The sequence below is a fragment of the Oryza brachyantha genome, chromosome 5 (assembly GCF_000231095.2).
Source record: "Oryza brachyantha chromosome 5, ObraRS2, whole genome shotgun sequence".
Lineage (NCBI taxonomy): Eukaryota > Viridiplantae > Streptophyta > Magnoliopsida > Poales > Poaceae > Oryza > Oryza brachyantha.
In genome coordinates this window covers 10,119,365-10,136,713 of record NC_023167.2, presented here as the reverse complement: position 1 = coordinate 10,136,713, position 17,349 = coordinate 10,119,365, and the positions used below count along the sequence as shown (strand labels likewise).

The following is a 17,349-nucleotide window of genomic DNA, read 5'->3' as shown; positions in this document are numbered from 1 at the left end:
TCAATAGCTAGCCAACTTCTATATGCTCTATCCACAAGAGTAAAGTTAGATGATGCGGCATATGCTTATTGCCAACAGTTGACTATACTATTAAACTTACTCTAAAAGAACGTACTATAGACCTCTTAACTCACGTTCTAAGATATCATATAGGATTAAGGCCTGTTCGTTTGTGAGGGTAAGTTATCTAACCATCCTCGTTTTCCGTGCGCACGCTTCCCAAACTGCTAAACGGTGTATTTTTTACAAAAACTTTCTATAGGAAAGTTGTTTTAAAAAATCATATTAATCTATTTTATATTTTTTAATAATTAATAATTAATTAATTATGTACTAATCTATTACCACATTTTTTACGCCAGATAACTTACCCTCCCCACGCCACTCCCGAACGCAGCCTAAATATCATATTAAATGGTTGTGCAGATGAAAGAAGAAAAGAGAAAGAGGAGAGGAGCTACCCAAATACAAAGGTTAACCTCTACACTGGCATGGTAAGACAACGCTGAGACAGGCTTGCCACGTCACCAACACCAACACTGGTGTGGCCAAAAGGTTCATCCGGTGAAAATATTTTCTTCTGAGGTTTAGTCATAAAAGTATTTATTAAAAAATTTTAAAAAATAAAAAAAAGTTTACGCTAAGATTACGTGATTGATAGGACGGAGATACAGAACTAAGGACAGCGTGCATGCCATTGGAACATTGCTACTTTTCAAACACATTCATCGTAATCCCTCTTCGTTAAAAGCTACTATCTTGATTTTTTAGTCTCGTCTAAATTTATCAATTAATATATATATATATATATATATATATATATATATATATATATATATATATATTAGCATCTAATAGGGCTAGAAGGTCCTGTATTATGAAATAGAGGGATATGCTCGTTGAATACTTTGCAGCCGGCAGGGAGCCATGGGCGTGACTTGCTCGTCCACATGCCTCACGTGAAGCTACAATCGCAAGGGTGGGTACCATATATATTACTATACCTCTGTTCCTAAATGTTTGAGGCCGTTGATTTTTTTATACACGTTTAACTATTCGTTTTATTTAATTTTTTTTATCAAATATGTAAATCTATATATGTGTATAAAAGTATATATAACAATAAATACAATGATATAAAAATAATTAATAATTATGTAAATTTTTTGAAAAAGACGAAGAGTCAAATGTGTATAGAAAAGTCAACGACGTCAAACATTTTAGGATGGAGTGGGATGGAGGGAGTATTAATTATTATACTTTACGTCATGCTGTGCTACCTAAGTTTTACGTTAGATTACTCTTAAATATATCTATTTTTCATTTTAGATTGGATAATTTGCTAATGTTGTGATTTGAATTACCTCGAACTAGTTTTTTTCCAGTACCCAAATAACATGACAACCTTAAACACATCGACTCTGATACACTCTCATCTACGTTTACCAAAATAGAGGTTAGAAATATCGAGAAAAGTTGGTTAGGATGGTCTAAGATATGACAATGGTAAATTTACTCGGTTAAAATAAAAGGATAGGTTTAAGGAGGATCCAAATTAAAACTTTTGTAAAAAAATGTGGTCTAAAATACAATTTAATATATATATAGGCGCGCACACACTCTTGTTCGTACAATAACCAGGTTGGGGAAGCAGCTATATTCCTGCATTAATTCTTCATACGTGTACAGTTATTATTAACCTATTAATAGAGGATTTAGTATGACAGAATGATATTGATAGACATATAATTAAAAGGTACTTTCGCATAAATATACTTCTAAAACATATTCTATATATATGATGAAAATAATGCGTACTAAAGACTGTATCACCATGTAAATTATACAAGTATGAGAAAAACTAAAAAATGTCATTGACAATCGTCTAAATCTAAAAAATACATTGACGAGTGTGATTTCTACGAAATGGGCATCATATTAATGATTTTGACTGAGAAATGTAATGGATATTAGGGTTCTGTCCATCTCTGCCGTCAAATACATGGTTCATGTTATAGCACTTAATGGAGAAATTTCTTAGACAAATTCGTTTGTACGATGACATTTTATAAAACTCACACTTGTTGATTATATTTTTTAGAATTAAGTGCTTATCAATAGCATTTGTTAGATTTTTTTCATTATATAATCAATTGAGTGAAAAGGAAGAGAGGTAGGAATTGTTTACTGTTACCTATTGATGATACTTTTCATACATCAGCTACCTGCCTCATAAAAAAAAAACAACCGTGCATCGGTGCATATACATAATATTTCTTTTTAGAACAAAACAAGAACACACATGACACATGCATCACATGGTATAGGAGAACTGTTCACTTTGAGTGATGCTGATGTCCGGCCACTGCCATTTTCTGTTGGAATTCTTTTATATTTCGGAGTATTACTCGGTTGGGGATTTGCAGACAACTCGAGAGGACAATGACAAATATGGCCACTTTAAAATAGCAAAAAGACGAAACTACTTCCTGTGCTTTTAAATTAAGACTGTCATTGATTTTTCATATTATGTTTGACCACCGGACTTATTTTAACAAATATGTGGTACCATCTATTTTGTTGTGACTTGTTTAACCATTGAAACATTAAACATGGCTTAAATTTTTTGCATGTTTCATCCCTTTTTTGAATATGACGCAAGGTCAAATTTGTTTCAAAATAAAAGGCTTCATCTTAATTAAAAAAAGTATGTAATATAGTTGTGCACCTATGACCTATCGTATCAAAATACAAAGCATATAATTTTTAATGTAGTTCTATGGTTGTCCATCAATTTTAAGAGTATAACCGTGCATACCTAGCGGATCGATATGGTTGGTTCATGAGTGAATCGCTTATATGATCTACTTCAAAGATATAGCAACATCGTATTTGATTATGATATGTTCCAATACTACAAATATAAGCAGAGAGGAAGTATATCAAAAGACTTGAAATTTAATCATACGAGAGTCACCGGTCTTGCTTAGCCGTAGTCCACATCGTGTCAAAATCTTGCCAAATTGCAACAATAACGTAGGTGCAATGCTGTTATTTTACCCGTTTAAAAAACAAGCATACATGAAAAAAAAAAGACGATACGGACTAAGTAAAACTGTGACAGAGAAGGCAGGCAATAGACCACAGGGACTAAGTAAAACTGTGTTGCCAATTTGCTCATGGTCATTGTTGCCAGTCACCGGAACGAGGAGTCTGCCGGCAGTGGTAGAAGCTGTACAAAATGGCCAAAACTCCATTGATCAAGAGAGAGAAAAACAGCAGGTTTTCTGACCCTGATTTACACAGGACTCTTGCTACAAAGGTGCTGCAGGTCGGCCATGGTGTTCAGCCACTTGTAGAGGTGGCTGAAACAGGGTACAACAGTCAGGGGCTCATCAGGGCTCCGGCAATATATGATTGCTGTGATCCTCTCCTGTGGCACTGCCACCACCATCAGCTACGCCGTTGGGAAGGCTCACCCTGTTAGCGCTTGCCGCATTGGCGTACGGGGAGTATGAAGAAGCTGCTGTGCCATTGTTGCTTCTACTTCTTCCAGCAGTACTGCTTCTTGTTGTTTTTGTACGAGCTTTGCGGCCCTGAAAGTGCAATGGTTAGAAAAAGCTAAAGGCAAATCGCTTGATCGCTGAAGACACATTGGGTAGAAAAGGTACTCCATATGTTTCACAAGGTAAAACTTTTCAAGGTTTGCCTAGATTCATTAGTTCAATATAGATGCTAATAAATATAGACCATATATATAAATTATGCATATTGATCAATGGATGAATCTAGACAATGCTAGAAAGTCATATAATATGAAACGGGGGAGTAGATATAAGTGGGGTGAACACACATGATAACCCATGAGTGTAACAAAAGATAACTATGCACATGGCTTCATGAATCTATTTTATAGAATACCAGATAGGGTGGAAACAGAATGAAGGCAATTTATGGTAAAGAGAGAGATGGAAAAGGAAGAGATCCCACTTCATTTGCATCCAATCAATGTAAAGAATTACACAAACACCACCTTTAGCACCTTTAGATCGGTTGGGACAGAAACCCATAATAAGATATGACTTCACAGCAAAGTGTTTCAATAGCTACTTCAGAAGCTGAAGAGAACTGCATCCTCACATTAACAGGTTAACATTTAGAATACATGAGAACTTTGTTGAGTGTTAATGGTATCATATTTGACCTGTTCTGTACAGGTGTCACTATGGACCTGTCTAGGCATATGTGTTCCTCTGAATTTGATTTAAGACAGCCATATCTCATAATCATACCAACTGCTTGCATATTTGAATTATTCCATAAACTCCAAAATCGTGGATGCAATTAATCTAACAAGATCATGGGTTCAGTTAGCTTGTCTGTTTAATCAAAACTTCAAGATGTGCACCGAACTTAAAACTCAAATGCCTCATCAAACAGCAAAAATAAAAAACAAACATCGGTAAACAATCAATTTTATATCAGGATAACATGATAAAACCCTTGAACATTGAAACAAATACCCAGACTTCAAATTGATGGAACAAGCTTCTCAGTACCCATGAAGAATTGGCTGGAGTGAAAAAAACTAAAGATAGCTTACGAATTTCCCAAAATGTGGTGCTGGATAAAACCTATCAGTTTTTAGTGACGCAAGTGTGTCTTTTGCATATCAATGGGGATGTTATGGGCATTGGGTCAGCAGGGCAAGACCACAATCTGGCCCAGAGGGAGGCACGCTGGAATTACTGTTCACACACATCAACTCCTTGAGCGCAAGTTAGGTTTCTACTTTGGTAGGATTAGATTTACTGCATTATCTATTTCCTCTATTTTAGAGAGAGGCTTCTTAAGGGTCAAGTCATCCCATGATCACATCCATATAAGTATGGGGTTGCATCTCTATTCAAGCAAACAATGAATCAGAATTAATCAAGTTCTCCTTCGACTCTATAGTCTCTTCTCACCCAAACTAAGCCGATGCCACCCAGCTATCTTCCCCAGCAGTGTTTATCCTCGATAGTTGAGAGTAACTCCTCTCATATCCAGCACTTATCCTCAATGAATCATGGACCATAACAGCAAACTTCCAGAAATATGCTAATAAAAACAAATGTAAATAGTTGCAAGAAGTCAACCCACAGTCATGCATTCTACATTTGGACACCTAATATTCTGATGTACAGCTGCAGGAATGTGAATGAGTTGAGATTAATGAATTTTCTGATATGGCAAATGGCTAGGCCTGTAAATTGTGTATGGATGCTCACAAAGAGTAATGATGCCAGGTTAAAACTACTTAGCGGTGCAATCAAATCATTTTAGTGTGACACATAGCTTTAAATTATAAATTAAATGGTTTGAGACACCATCATTAATGAGTGTCTTATTCTAGTGAAGTATCACTGAAGTTACTGAATTCATACAGAAGAAAGCTATTTAGAATTATGTTTCCACTGAGAAACGCCTAGGGGTCTTCTGGCTAGCACCGCAAGGTGGTGGGCTAGCCGGCTTGGTTTTTTGAAGCCTCACTCCTCTTAATAAATACTGATATGAGAGCCCTTCCTCTCATATCCAGTGTTAAAATTCGTTTCCACTTAGCAGTAAGTCTCCAACTAACACAAAATAGTTATATATATGGAAGTACTAGTTAATTATACTTGGCTGCATCAGCCATACCAACAGAGAATAGATGATTTAACTGAGAAATGGGCCTCAATCAACATTGTCATTTAAGGGTTCCACTGGAGACTATAGAGGTCACAAAGCTTATTTTTGTGAATAATTCAAAAGCCATGTTTAAACATGTCAATCTGCTTGTTTAGCAAATCCCTTTTTTTATGTGCATGCAAGCATTGTTAAGGCTATCCCATCTTTTTTCTGCACCTTTGTCTTGATTTCTCTAGGTAATCACCAATTCCAGTTAACAGATGCAGCAATCATTTTGATTAGTTGTCCTCTCAATCACAAAACTGTATGAATGAGTGGTTTGCTATGCACTTCAGTGAGGAAACAACACTGCCATCCCGAGTTCCTTTATTTTGGGAATTCAATCCCAGTTAATCAGGAAACCAACTAAAGAGGTGGCTTATCACAACAATCAGATTCGAACTAAACGACGGCACTGAGATCTAGCACACGGCATCAAGCGCGGCAGCTGCCCACAGAATGGCGGGCTGTTCGTCGGGGGGGGGGGGGGGGGGGGGGGGGAGTTTACCTTGCCCATGCACTTCTCGAGGTGCGGCGCGAAGCGGCCGGCGGCGACGGGGCGTCCGCAGTTCATGCAGTCGACAAGGTCGGCGGCGACGGCGGGGAGCGCCTGCCCGAAGACGTCGACGGCCCCCTTGTTCCCCCCACCCCCACCCTCCTCGGCCACGGGATGGTCGCGGGCGGCCCAGGCGCGGAGCTCCTCCTCCTCGGCGTCGACCCCGCGGTCGAGCCCCAGGCGCGCGATGCGGTGGCACTCGGAGGCCACGTCCGCCACCGCCGTCTCGAGAAGCTCCTCGAAGCAAGCCAGCGCGAGCTGCCACCACCGCGTCCCTCGGTCATATCGAAATGGGGGTGGGTTCGCCGAGCGGCAGCGGAGACGGAGAGAGAGAAGAAGACGGCAAAGGTCGGGGTGTTACCTGGGAGCGAGGGCTGACGGCCGCGTCCGCGGAAGACGACATGGTCTCCGGTCCCCGTCTCCCCGCGCCCGCCCGGCCGCCGCCCGGGGGGGGGGGTGTCAAAGCGCACGCAGGGCCCGCTGCAGCAGGCGAGGGTGGCTGCGGTGCGTGGCCGCCGTGGAGTCGACGCCGCCGGCGGTCGGAGGAGAGGGCGGTGGAGAAGGCCGGCGGCGAGGCCTGATTTTTTTTCTCTCTTGTATCCTATCGCGATCGGTCAGTTCTTGGATGGCTTGGATTACTTTGAGATTCGTGCACAGTCTGTACACGACCAAAGCTAGCTCTCTCCGCCTCCCGCACGATCGATCCATCCCCATCGCTAGCGCCGCCGCTCTGCTCTGCTCTCCCCCCACGCGCGCGCACCGGCGCCGCCGCCGCCGCTCCCTGCCGGGCCTGCGCCTCACCCCATGGAAGAATACGGCGGCGGTGGCGGGGGCGACTCGCCGGGCCACTATGGGGGCGACGGCAGCCGCATCCGCCTTGTCTGCGAGTACTGCGGCCACGGCGACGAGTACGGCCCGGACGACGCCGAGGACGGGTTCTTCGCGTGCCGGCAGTGCTCCGCCATCCACACCTCCACCCAGGACACCGCCACCAACATCTTCGACTTCCCCATCACACCCGGCCACGTCCAGACCCAGCCCACCCCGACCCCCAAGCTTTTCACCCCCAAATCCATCCCAGCCCCTCACGGCGCCCCGGCCGCCGCCCTGGGCTTCGACGAGATGGACGAGTTGGGCGAGCCGAGCGAGCCGCGGGACTTCGCGCCTGGTGCCGACACGTGGGGCCAGCCGGATGGTCTGGCGGCGCAGGTCCGGTGGCGCTACGTGCGGGGGCTGCAGGTGATCCTGCAGAGGCAGCTGGAGGCGCTGGTGGAGCGGCACCGGGTGGGATCGCTCGTGGCTGGCCTCGCGGGCACCATCTGGCTGCGTTGGGTGGCTGCGTCCAAGGTATTCGATGAAATGTGGGCGCAGAATGTGCTTGCCAATGCCGCGGCCACGGAGAGTCAGATGCCTACTGCCTGTGAAGGTGACAATTGTTTTAGTAGTTGCCATCAGAAAAACAGAACAAACTTGACATGAATGCATCTTTTGTGTGCAGACGACCACAACACCCTAGACTTGAAGTTTGTGTTGAAGACCAATGCCCGAAAAAATCAGTGCAGAGTTGAGTTCTTGTTTCTGCGCTCATTGAGGACGATGTTACCTGTGTACTCAACACTGGCTGTTTGTTTCCTTGCCTGTCATATTGCCCGGGAAACCATCCTACCAACTGACATTTACCGGTGGGTAATGGAGGCAAAGCTTCCTTATATGGCAGTGTTTACCGAAGTGGACAGGCTTCTTGGAAGTTCTGTAAACCACTGTTCTTTAGATTCAAGGCAGCTGTTCAGGCCAACTCGAGTGATTGGAGCATGGCAACTGGAAGCTGCAGCTGGCTCCATAGCAGAGAGGATAGGCCTGTTGCTGCCTTCTGTTAATTTCTACTCGATTGCCCAGCGCTTCTTAAAGGTGCTGTCTCTACCAATTGAAAAAATCCTCCCTCACGCATGTCGCATTTATGAGTGGGCAATGCCTGCAGAACTTTGGTTGTCCAGTAATCCTGCTAGAGTCCCCACCCGGATTTGTGTAATGGCTATACTAATAGTGTCTCTAAGAGTCTTGTATGGCATCAATGGACAAGGGATATGGGAGGTGAGTTTTCCATATAGGCAGCACTCTTTAAGTTGTCTAGAGCTTATGGTAAATACTGATTAATTGAACTCCATTCCTTTCTAGAGTATTGCACAGACAGAAACTGCAGATGGGTCTGATTCTGAAGGTAGTCCGCCACATTCTTTAAAGCCTGACAACAGCAGCAATGAGCACAAGGAGTTTGATGCAAGAGAATTGTTGTGCACTCTTGCAACTTCTCATGATAAAATTGATGTTGGACATGGTAACTTTTCATTATCATTGCCTAATATCTACATTATCCTTTCCTTGCTATGTTCACATCAGGTTTAGTCATGTGTATGCTGATCATTGCTAGTTAAAACTTATTTCCTAAACTCTATGCATTACTAAATACATGTAATTCTAGCTCCTAGCACCATAACTATGTTAACTTTTGATGGTCATTGCCTAATATCTGCATCATCCTTTCATTGCTATGTTCACATCAGGTTTAGTCATGCATATGCTGCTCATTGCTAGTTAAAACTATTTTCCTATACTCTATGCATTACTGGATACATGTAATTCTAGCTCCTAGCACCATAACTATGTCATGATGCATGATATCATTATGTAAAATTACTTTCTTGTGATTATAGCCACTAATTTCCTCTTGTAAAAGGTATACTTGAATTGTTGTAGTAGGGGTGTGTACGGGAACAAGTGCTAATGTATCTCAGAATGTAGAATGGCTTTTTCTTAGTAGTAAAGGGTGATAGCTCGCATGACATCAAGTAATTAATCGACATATGCCTGTCATTTGTGGATTTATGCCTAGGCAATAAATAAATTTGCATATTTTCTAGATGTTATGCATAATACTTCATTACTTCCCCACTTGGACCTGTGCATTAGTCACCACCATTATGAAATTTCAAAAATAATGCATCAATCAGTAATCACCCATTGGTGGACTTGACTCTTCTTCTTCATTACCTTTAGGTAGTCTTATAAAAGGATACCGTATCAGAATATGTACAGCATTAGAGAAAAAATTCAACCTTATGCAGAATCTTGGAGCACCTTTAATAGCGTTTCAATTAAGATAATTCTTTGTGCATATAACAATGTTTAAATTTCACTTTAGTATGGAGAAATGGAATCACTAGTTTCCTAACTTCTTTCATTCGTGCAAATCAATATGATGTGAGTTTGGCCATAGATTTTTTCCCTAATATATTTTCAAACATTAGACAAGTACAATATAGGAAAGCATATCGGTCCACAAATTTATTCATGTCACTTTCATCTAGCCACATCGAATTTGTACCCATAGTTTTGGTCTACATTATAATTTGTTTGACTACACACATTCTTGGATGGCACTATTTTGGGACTCCGCAAGATACTTGTCTTTATATGTAGATATGTGTTTGTTGGTACTCACTCTGGTTCATATTATAAGTCACTTTTGGTTTGTCTTAAGTCAAACTTCTTCAAGTTTGACTAATTTTATAGAAAAATATAGCAACATTCCCAATAGAAAATAAATATATTAACAAAAATATGTTCAATGGTGGATTTAATAAAATTAATTTAGTGATGTAGATGGTAGTACATTTTTCTATAATCAATGGTCAAATTTGAAAATGTTTAACTTAGAACAAACTCAAAATGACTTATAAGCTGAAACAGAGGGAGTACGTTTTTATTTTGATAAAAAAATGTATTGTTTTGACATGCACATATGAGGTGGTTGATTGATCTCCTGTGGTCATATATGTTACATGTGTTTGTGTTTGTTTGACACTTTCAACTAAGGGAAGCTTGTTTTAGGCAGTCATTCCTTTTTATATCATATGACCAAAACACCATCTATAACTAATGTGGCAAATTAATGAGAACATAAGTAGAAGGTGCGCTTTGGGAATTGTGAAGTGCCAAGTATTTGCAAACAACGTAAAATGGTCAAAAATGCCAGGTAATGGAAATCGGGTTTGAGTATAATTGTTTTGTTGCATCTCTAACTTTGGATCCTATATCATATTTGTTTGGGGCCCATCGCAATGCATGAGCACAGTGCTAGTTATGGTGCAAAATTAACTCAATGTTTCTTTCTTAATTCTACAGACTATTCAAAGGAACTTCATTCTTATCTCAAATACTGCAAAGAGGTTATTTTTACCGGGATTACATTTTCACTTGAAGAGGAGCACATAGTAGATATCTTTTGGGATATGTACAAAGGGAAAGAGGTAATGATCTTGGTTTGGTAATATTGTCAGAACTTATTTTCATTAAGCCATTAACTGGATAGAGACAATAATGGCTACTGTTTATCCTCCTTTTATTCTCTAGATAATGAGCAGTACTTCTACCTCACTGTAACCTCTTAAATGCCCGACATTTTCTTACTGCTTAGTTTTAATGTTTTCCTTCTCACATGCTAGATCACTATATTTGAGTGACCTCTATTTAGGACTTTAATATCTGTTGCAAACCACTAATAAGGTTCTATTATGCTTGTTATTTCGCGACAAGTTGTTCAAAAGAATATCTGAGGGAGCTTCTATGTAGACAAAATTTTCAGTAGTTAACTATCTAATGAACTCTTCTTAACTTCGATCATACAAACTTTCAGTGAAAAGTTTCCAGTTATATTATTCCAGTTTGCAGCTCCAAAATGTCAATCTTGCAACCTTTACCTGGGAATTCCATGTTAACTGGTGAAGTCATAAATTCACACTTGAAGCCTGAAATTTGAATTTTCAACCTGCAAATACTAAACAGTGACTGTTCCCTGGTTAGCTAGATGTGGCATATCCAATCCACTGTATAGTAGCAGATGTGGATATTTGTAGAATTAATTTGGTGCTAAAAGGGAAAATTTAGGAATCCCAGTCAAACAATAAATGTTAGGAGGGCCAATTGGTTTTGAGCCTGAAATTCATAGTGATGTTAATCGCCTTGAGGACTACTCGTCTTTTTCAAGAAAACTAACTGTGATTTCAATGGCTAAACTGATGGGAGTTACATGATAGCATCATAGCTATTTTTAATTATGTATTTTGCACTACATTGGTTTCCATCTCTGGCTTATGTAACTGCCTATGATGTTGATTTGCAGGATGAGAATGCAAAACTAAGTCAGGAAGAAATGAGAACTACAAATGGAGTGAACAAACGCTGTCGAGATGGAACTTTTGCTGACGCAAAGTGCTTTTCTGCACCACCACGGAATTCTGCATTACAAAGCATTAAGTCAGAAATGGAAGAAAATGGATTTTGTTATATGCCTCCAAGGAAACGGCTGTTTTCAGATGGTTATCTTCATTATAGAAGGAAGGTGTTATATGGTAGTCTGAACTATGTTGTACATGCTGATTATTACATATTGCTACGCTCTTTTGCAAAGCTTGCAGAAGTTGATGTTAGAATTTTGCATAATGGTGTTTTAAAACTTGAGAGGAGACTTGCTTTGATAGAAGAAAGAATAGGGAGAAGCTTGAACACCTTACAGAACCTCCATGGTGAAGCAAGTGATGAGCTTGTATCAGATTGAAGCTTTGATCTATTGTTATACCGTGCCAATATGTTAACTGTGAGTACCACTTTTTTTGTTTCCTCGAGTAATTTGGTCAGCTAGCAGGCTAGCACTACTGTTACTTCCACAAGGATTTGCCCCCTCCTCAGCAATTCAATAAAGTACTCATTTGTTGTTACCTGTTAGGATTCAAGAGAATCAATCCATACCAACATTGGGTGGGGAACAATTTTGTAGTAGTTGTCTCATGATCAATGCTAACTTATGTATCTACTGCTAAAAGGGTTTGTTGTTAGCCCATATTTACTGTCCATGCATTTATCTCCTCTTCTAAGAAACCGCAGTGCTGTTAATTGAGATGTATCTCTACCTTTTAAACTTTTCTCAAGGTTTGAGGACCAGATTAACAAAGAACATAGCATTCCTATAGCTGGTCCAAAGTGAAATATTGACTAAGAGATGGTTTAGAGTAAAATTTTGGTAGTATGCCTGGCCTGATGGCAATTCTCTTGCTTTTTTTTCTCCTTAAATCATTTGGTACCCGACATACTTGCAGAAGTAAATGGCCACTTTTACACTTCTATAGTTGAAGTTGCTATATGACCAATAACACGGTGCAAGGTACACTTGTAAGGGTCCCAAAATGTTAGGTGCAGCCCTATTTGACCATGTAGTTGAAGACATCTAGAGCTTTCTATTTGAATGATTTTACCTAATGGTGTGCAACTAGTCATCAAGAACTGATAATGATGTGTTATTTATAAGTGGTATTCTTTTCTGGCATTGCTGGTAAATTAAATGATTTTTCTTTGGCAGTTAATTATTTATTGCCTACTAGTTAAATGCCGTGCTTTGCCAGATAAAAGAAAATATATCCATTATTTTACTGTAGGGAATATTTACCTTGATTTGTTTTTATATGAGGCTATCCATTTAGATTTGATCATTTTTTAATATTAAGAAGCTCAAGGGGTAATTTGCAAAATTTAGAATGGGTTTATGTTTTCACTACCACTACCACTACCTTCTTTAAAGTGGTATAGATATAGTTCACCTTGTTGTTTTCTTTCTAACTCGTGCACATGATTCTTAATTAGATCTTCCTTTAAACATGGAATGTCACCCCAACTCCCTGAAACCATGTACATGAGGAAAGTGATTTGGATGGAGTGGCCCATGGAGCTGTTCTTAATTCAGAGCAGGCTGGTAGTACAGAGTAAGGCTTCTCTCATTCCTACATGCATCGTACTATTATGCTACCTCTATCCCAAAATATAAGGGATTTTAACTATGCCTTCTATTTGCCAAAATCACTTATGTTTTGGGATGAAGGTAGTACCTAGTTTTGTCTTAAAACTTAATGCCTTTATGTTACTACATTTGTTCTCATTACATCTAGACATGGACCAATTGTTGTTCTTATGTAATAATCAATATACAACCCCTTAAGGAAGATGAGCTACTTTGAAGTATCAAAGGAGTACTCCGGAAGGAGCTTTTGCATATATTTGGCTGTTTTCTAACAGGAAACATTTGTAGATGATCAGTATGTGACTATCAGTATGCTATTCAGTAGAAAGCAGAATTAGTGTGAGGATTATTTTAAAAATCTCAAAGCAGTAAGGTAGCCCAAGGGCATCTCTTAACTATTAATTCAACACACAACAAAATTGTCTGCACACGTTAGAATCATAGGTTTACTTTGTGCCCACTAGCTGACGGGAGTGGGCTGTTTCTTCCAGTCGTTCTCTCTTGCTCCTGTTATCCTGCCCCATCTGTTTCCAGCTAATGGAAAGGCACGGATTTCTGATTATTTTAAATTTTGTTTTCTTATTGTAGATTTTCTTTGATCTTTGTCTCCTAACTTTTTGGACGTGATGCTAACATAGGCAAGAATGTGATGATGTACCACTCCTCACTAGTGGCAAAATCATCAATTGCTAGTATTGGGAGTGGCAAATCCTAAATCAGTTTTTATCTCTTCTTCGGGAACCTGCACGGTTGTTACCGTTTTATTTACACATATGGGAAGGAAATCCATATTCAGCAACACATTGCATATGATGTGTTCAAAAATGTTTATCAGCTATTTTGATTATATTTACTGTTGTGCTCTTGATCGACTGTTTTGCAGGTACAGGTAAATTGACGACCTAGATAATTCCAGTCGTTCCTGCTCATCTTCGCATGCCAATATTCCATCGATCAAGCAACTCACCAAAGTGTGGTCAGTGGTTTCCATCAACATCCTTTGGTCCAACTTCTAGCAGCTATGCCATTAAACTCATCATCAACATGATTTGTTGCAATGCAGAAAGCCAGAATGCCAGCCGAACTTTGCATTAGAGCATGCGCTTAGCTCAGTTTCTGGGGCATCTATGTGCATTGTCAGTTCCACTACCCAAGTTTCTGTTACCATGAGTGATTTTTTCCTGCTCTACCAAGAGATGCGTCTGGTTCCTCCTGCATGTGATATTCATTTCAAACTAATGTAACCCGTTTTGTTATTTGTTTTCTTACATTTACCGGCGGTGTTAAGAGTTGGATGGAGCTATTTTCCCTAAGTGCTCCTGTCTTTATTTCCAGGCACCAGTGTGCATGATACCTTCTTGCAACCGTGGTACAACTGTAAGCTATCAATCAGCTGTGTTTTGCGTGTGGGATTTCAGGTGCACTCATGGGCAGCTACCCCTCGAACAAGACTCCACCCAGCACCTTTCAGCTCATTCCAGGGAAGTCACATGAACACACTACTTGCACTAGGAGCGTGGAAGCATCTCTCTTGAGTCGTCGATGCTGGAATTGCCTCCAAAAGAAATTTGTTGGCTTGCTTTCAGATTTTTCAGGTGTTAACAGCTTAGGTTTGTGCTAGTGTTTCAAATCGTATCAGGGGCAGACTTGTTGCTCTTATGAAATGAAGTTTCTGGAAGCAGCTAATAAGCTACATTGCCTGTTTCAGAAGGGTCCTTAATTTCCTGGTGAGGCTTTTCTTATTTGAAAAATAAATCATCTAACTGCAGTTTTCAGTAGGTAGATTGCCTGTTTGAGAAGGCAAGTGATAGCTAAGCTACGCTAGTTGATCTGGGTCAATTATCACTCTTGCTTACGGATTTGAAATCGGTTCGATAGTTTTCGGGATATGGACGGTATTTCAAAAACAAAGTGTCGGATGGATTTTTTTTGGACAGTCTTGAAAACGGATTTGGATTCAGATTTTCTTTTCTCGAAAATGAAAATGAATACTGTAAGGCTAATATACGCTGGAATTTGTATTCAGCTAGAAACTACACGTATATTTGTCCGATAGTTAATTGGACAATTCCAGAAAAAGGCTAGCTCATTCCAAACTATTCCTTTCGTTTTTTTTATTTAATATCGTTGACTTTTGATTCTATATTTGACCATTTGTTTTGTTTAAAAGTTATATATAATTATTAAATATTTTATGATGATTTAGTTTATTACTGAATGAACTTTAAACATAACTTATAATTTTGCATAATATGAATGGTCAACCTACATTAAAAGTCAACGGCGTCGAATAAAAAATGACGTGAGTAACTTATAGTTTAGGCCCATAGATTTAGCCGAATTCATTTGAAAATTTTTTTAGTTTTAAAATATGGGATCTTACTACAAAACTGCAAGACTAGTATTATCTTCTTGTTTTACTTTACAACTAAATTATAAAATACTAATTTGTGATTTTAAGATGAAGACAACTTCATATTTGCTAATTCTAAATTTAAAATTGTTTATTTTGAAAAAAACTAAAATCCATGGTAGTAAAAACTAAAGAATCATGTTATTTATTGTGAGCTATGCTATTTAATACAAATTCTAAAATATGATCTTCTGTCAGAATAATATAATATATTTATTATAGTAGTTCTTTGTAACGAGCTAATTAATATTGTTAGTTTATATTGTGACTATATGATATTTTCATATGTATATTGCTAAATATTAAACAATTTGTTCTATTCTTTGATATACAATAAGTTTATAACCCTTCATTGATTTGAGGAATCCATTATAACAGTATTTTATATTCCAATAAATATTCATCACATTATTCGCTTCTTAACTGTATTTGATAATATTCAACTCCCTTTTTGTATATAGAGATTTTCAATTATGATTCCGAAAAAATATATAAAAGAAACTTGGTAGAGCTCCTTTCTAAAGGAAAAAATCTACCTAAGCTCCTTCAACTTAAAGACGAGTCTATTTTTCGTCCTTTAATCAGAATACCATAAATATGTACCTTTAAACTTATATAACCCATTCACAAAAGGTCTTTTGACTAAATTTTTCACTGATTTGGCTAAGATGATGTTCGGTGGGTCCCATTTGTCCGGATTTTCTTTTTTTTCCTCCCCTTCGCTCCCTTCCTCTCCTCTGTCTCTCTTCTTACTCTCCTGTCGCTCCAACCTGATAGGGCTCCGATTCTGCCTCCATATCCAGCGATGAGCGAAGCAGCATCATCGGAGGCCGCCGCGCCCGTGCTCCGCCCCCTCGTCGCACGCCCTCGCCGGCTCCCACCTCCCCGCGCACCTTGTCGGCGGCGGAGGTGGAACTTGACGAGGCCGGCCCTCCACGGTTGTCGAGCAGGTCTGGTCGGAGTGGAGCACCACCTTGTGCGCCAGCAAGTTCTTGTAGTACTGGTTGTCGAAGGTAGTCGGCGTCACCGGGTCGAGCAGCACGGTGGTGGGGTCGTTCTGGTCGGCGGCGGGCAGCGGTACTTGAGCTGCTCGGCGTACGCCGGGTCGATGGCCGGGTCTGTCCTGCCGGCCTCGCCGCTGAAGTTGTAGAGGCGGTGAGGCCCTTGCGCGCGAAGCTCTCGACGAGGTCGCTGACGTTAAAGGTCGGGCCGGGGACGTTGTTGACGAGCACCTCGTCGAGAGAGACGCGGGCGTCGCGGCGGCCCGAGAGGACCGGGTACTCGACGCAGCCGGCGAGGTCGGCGCAGGAGACGCAATTAGCAACTAATTAATTTATGATTAGCTAGAGAAACCTAGCTCCTTAATCATACTTAATTTTTTTAAAGGATATTTTTACCCGGCCTCTATATCCACTCGGAAAACTCAGAAACTTAGTCCAAGTAGAGAATTTAGCCACTCAAATACCCAATTTAAAATTCATGCTCCTATGAAGATTTGAACCCAGGATCTTAGGTGTTACTCAGGTCATTGTAACCATTTTCTGGTATTTTGGTTAAGAGACGAAAAACAGACTTCCTTCTAAGTTGAAGGACCTTTGATGGACTTTTTCCCGTTTCTGAACCATTGTTATCCCTGCCCATGCTTTCAGGCCTTGTTTGTATGGATTCAGATTCAGTGACATTATCCGTGACATTCTCGATGATATTCTGTCACTGACATGTGAATCCTATATGTGTCTGGACCCATATGAGACTCGCATGTCAGTGACAGAATGTCATCGAGAATGTCACTGAATCCGCATCATGTTTGGATGGGACGGAATT

General features: G+C 40.1%; 2 protein-coding genes across 8 annotated transcripts; one reads left to right on the top strand and one right to left on the bottom strand.

The window, feature by feature from the left end:
• Positions 1-2,958: 2,958 nt before the first annotated feature.
• Positions 2,959-6,879, bottom strand: LOC121054439 (SAGA-associated factor 11). The gene is made up of 3 exons (XM_040524041.1): positions 6,627-6,879; positions 6,218-6,523; positions 2,959-3,596 (listed from the first exon to the last, which is right to left on the bottom strand). The coding sequence occupies exons 1-3, from the start codon at positions 6,666-6,668 to the stop codon at positions 3,396-3,398; spliced, it is 549 nt and encodes a 182-aa protein (XP_040379975.1). The 5' UTR covers positions 6,669-6,879; the 3' UTR covers positions 2,959-3,395.
• A 112-nt stretch (positions 6,880-6,991) lies between these two features.
• Positions 6,992-14,991, top strand: LOC102706198 (TATA box-binding protein-associated factor RNA polymerase I subunit B). Of its 7 annotated transcripts, none has more exons than XR_005811849.1 (9): positions 6,992-7,691; positions 7,764-8,356; positions 8,441-8,600; positions 10,448-10,572; positions 11,445-11,918; positions 12,959-13,077; positions 13,996-14,088; positions 14,176-14,248; positions 14,531-14,991. XR_005811849.1 is itself a non-coding variant. In XM_040524040.1 (5 exons), exons 1-5 carry the CDS (start codon positions 7,070-7,072, stop codon positions 11,877-11,879), a joined length of 1,935 nt encoding a protein of 644 aa, XP_040379974.1. In that variant the 5' UTR covers positions 6,992-7,069; the 3' UTR covers positions 11,880-11,925. The 7 variants fall into 7 exon arrangements, 1 of the variants encoding a protein (XP_040379974.1); XR_005811848.1 differs by having other exon boundaries at positions 14,448-14,991; XR_005811847.1 differs by having other exon boundaries at positions 14,176-14,352.
• Positions 14,992-17,349: the final 2,358 nt, after the last annotated feature.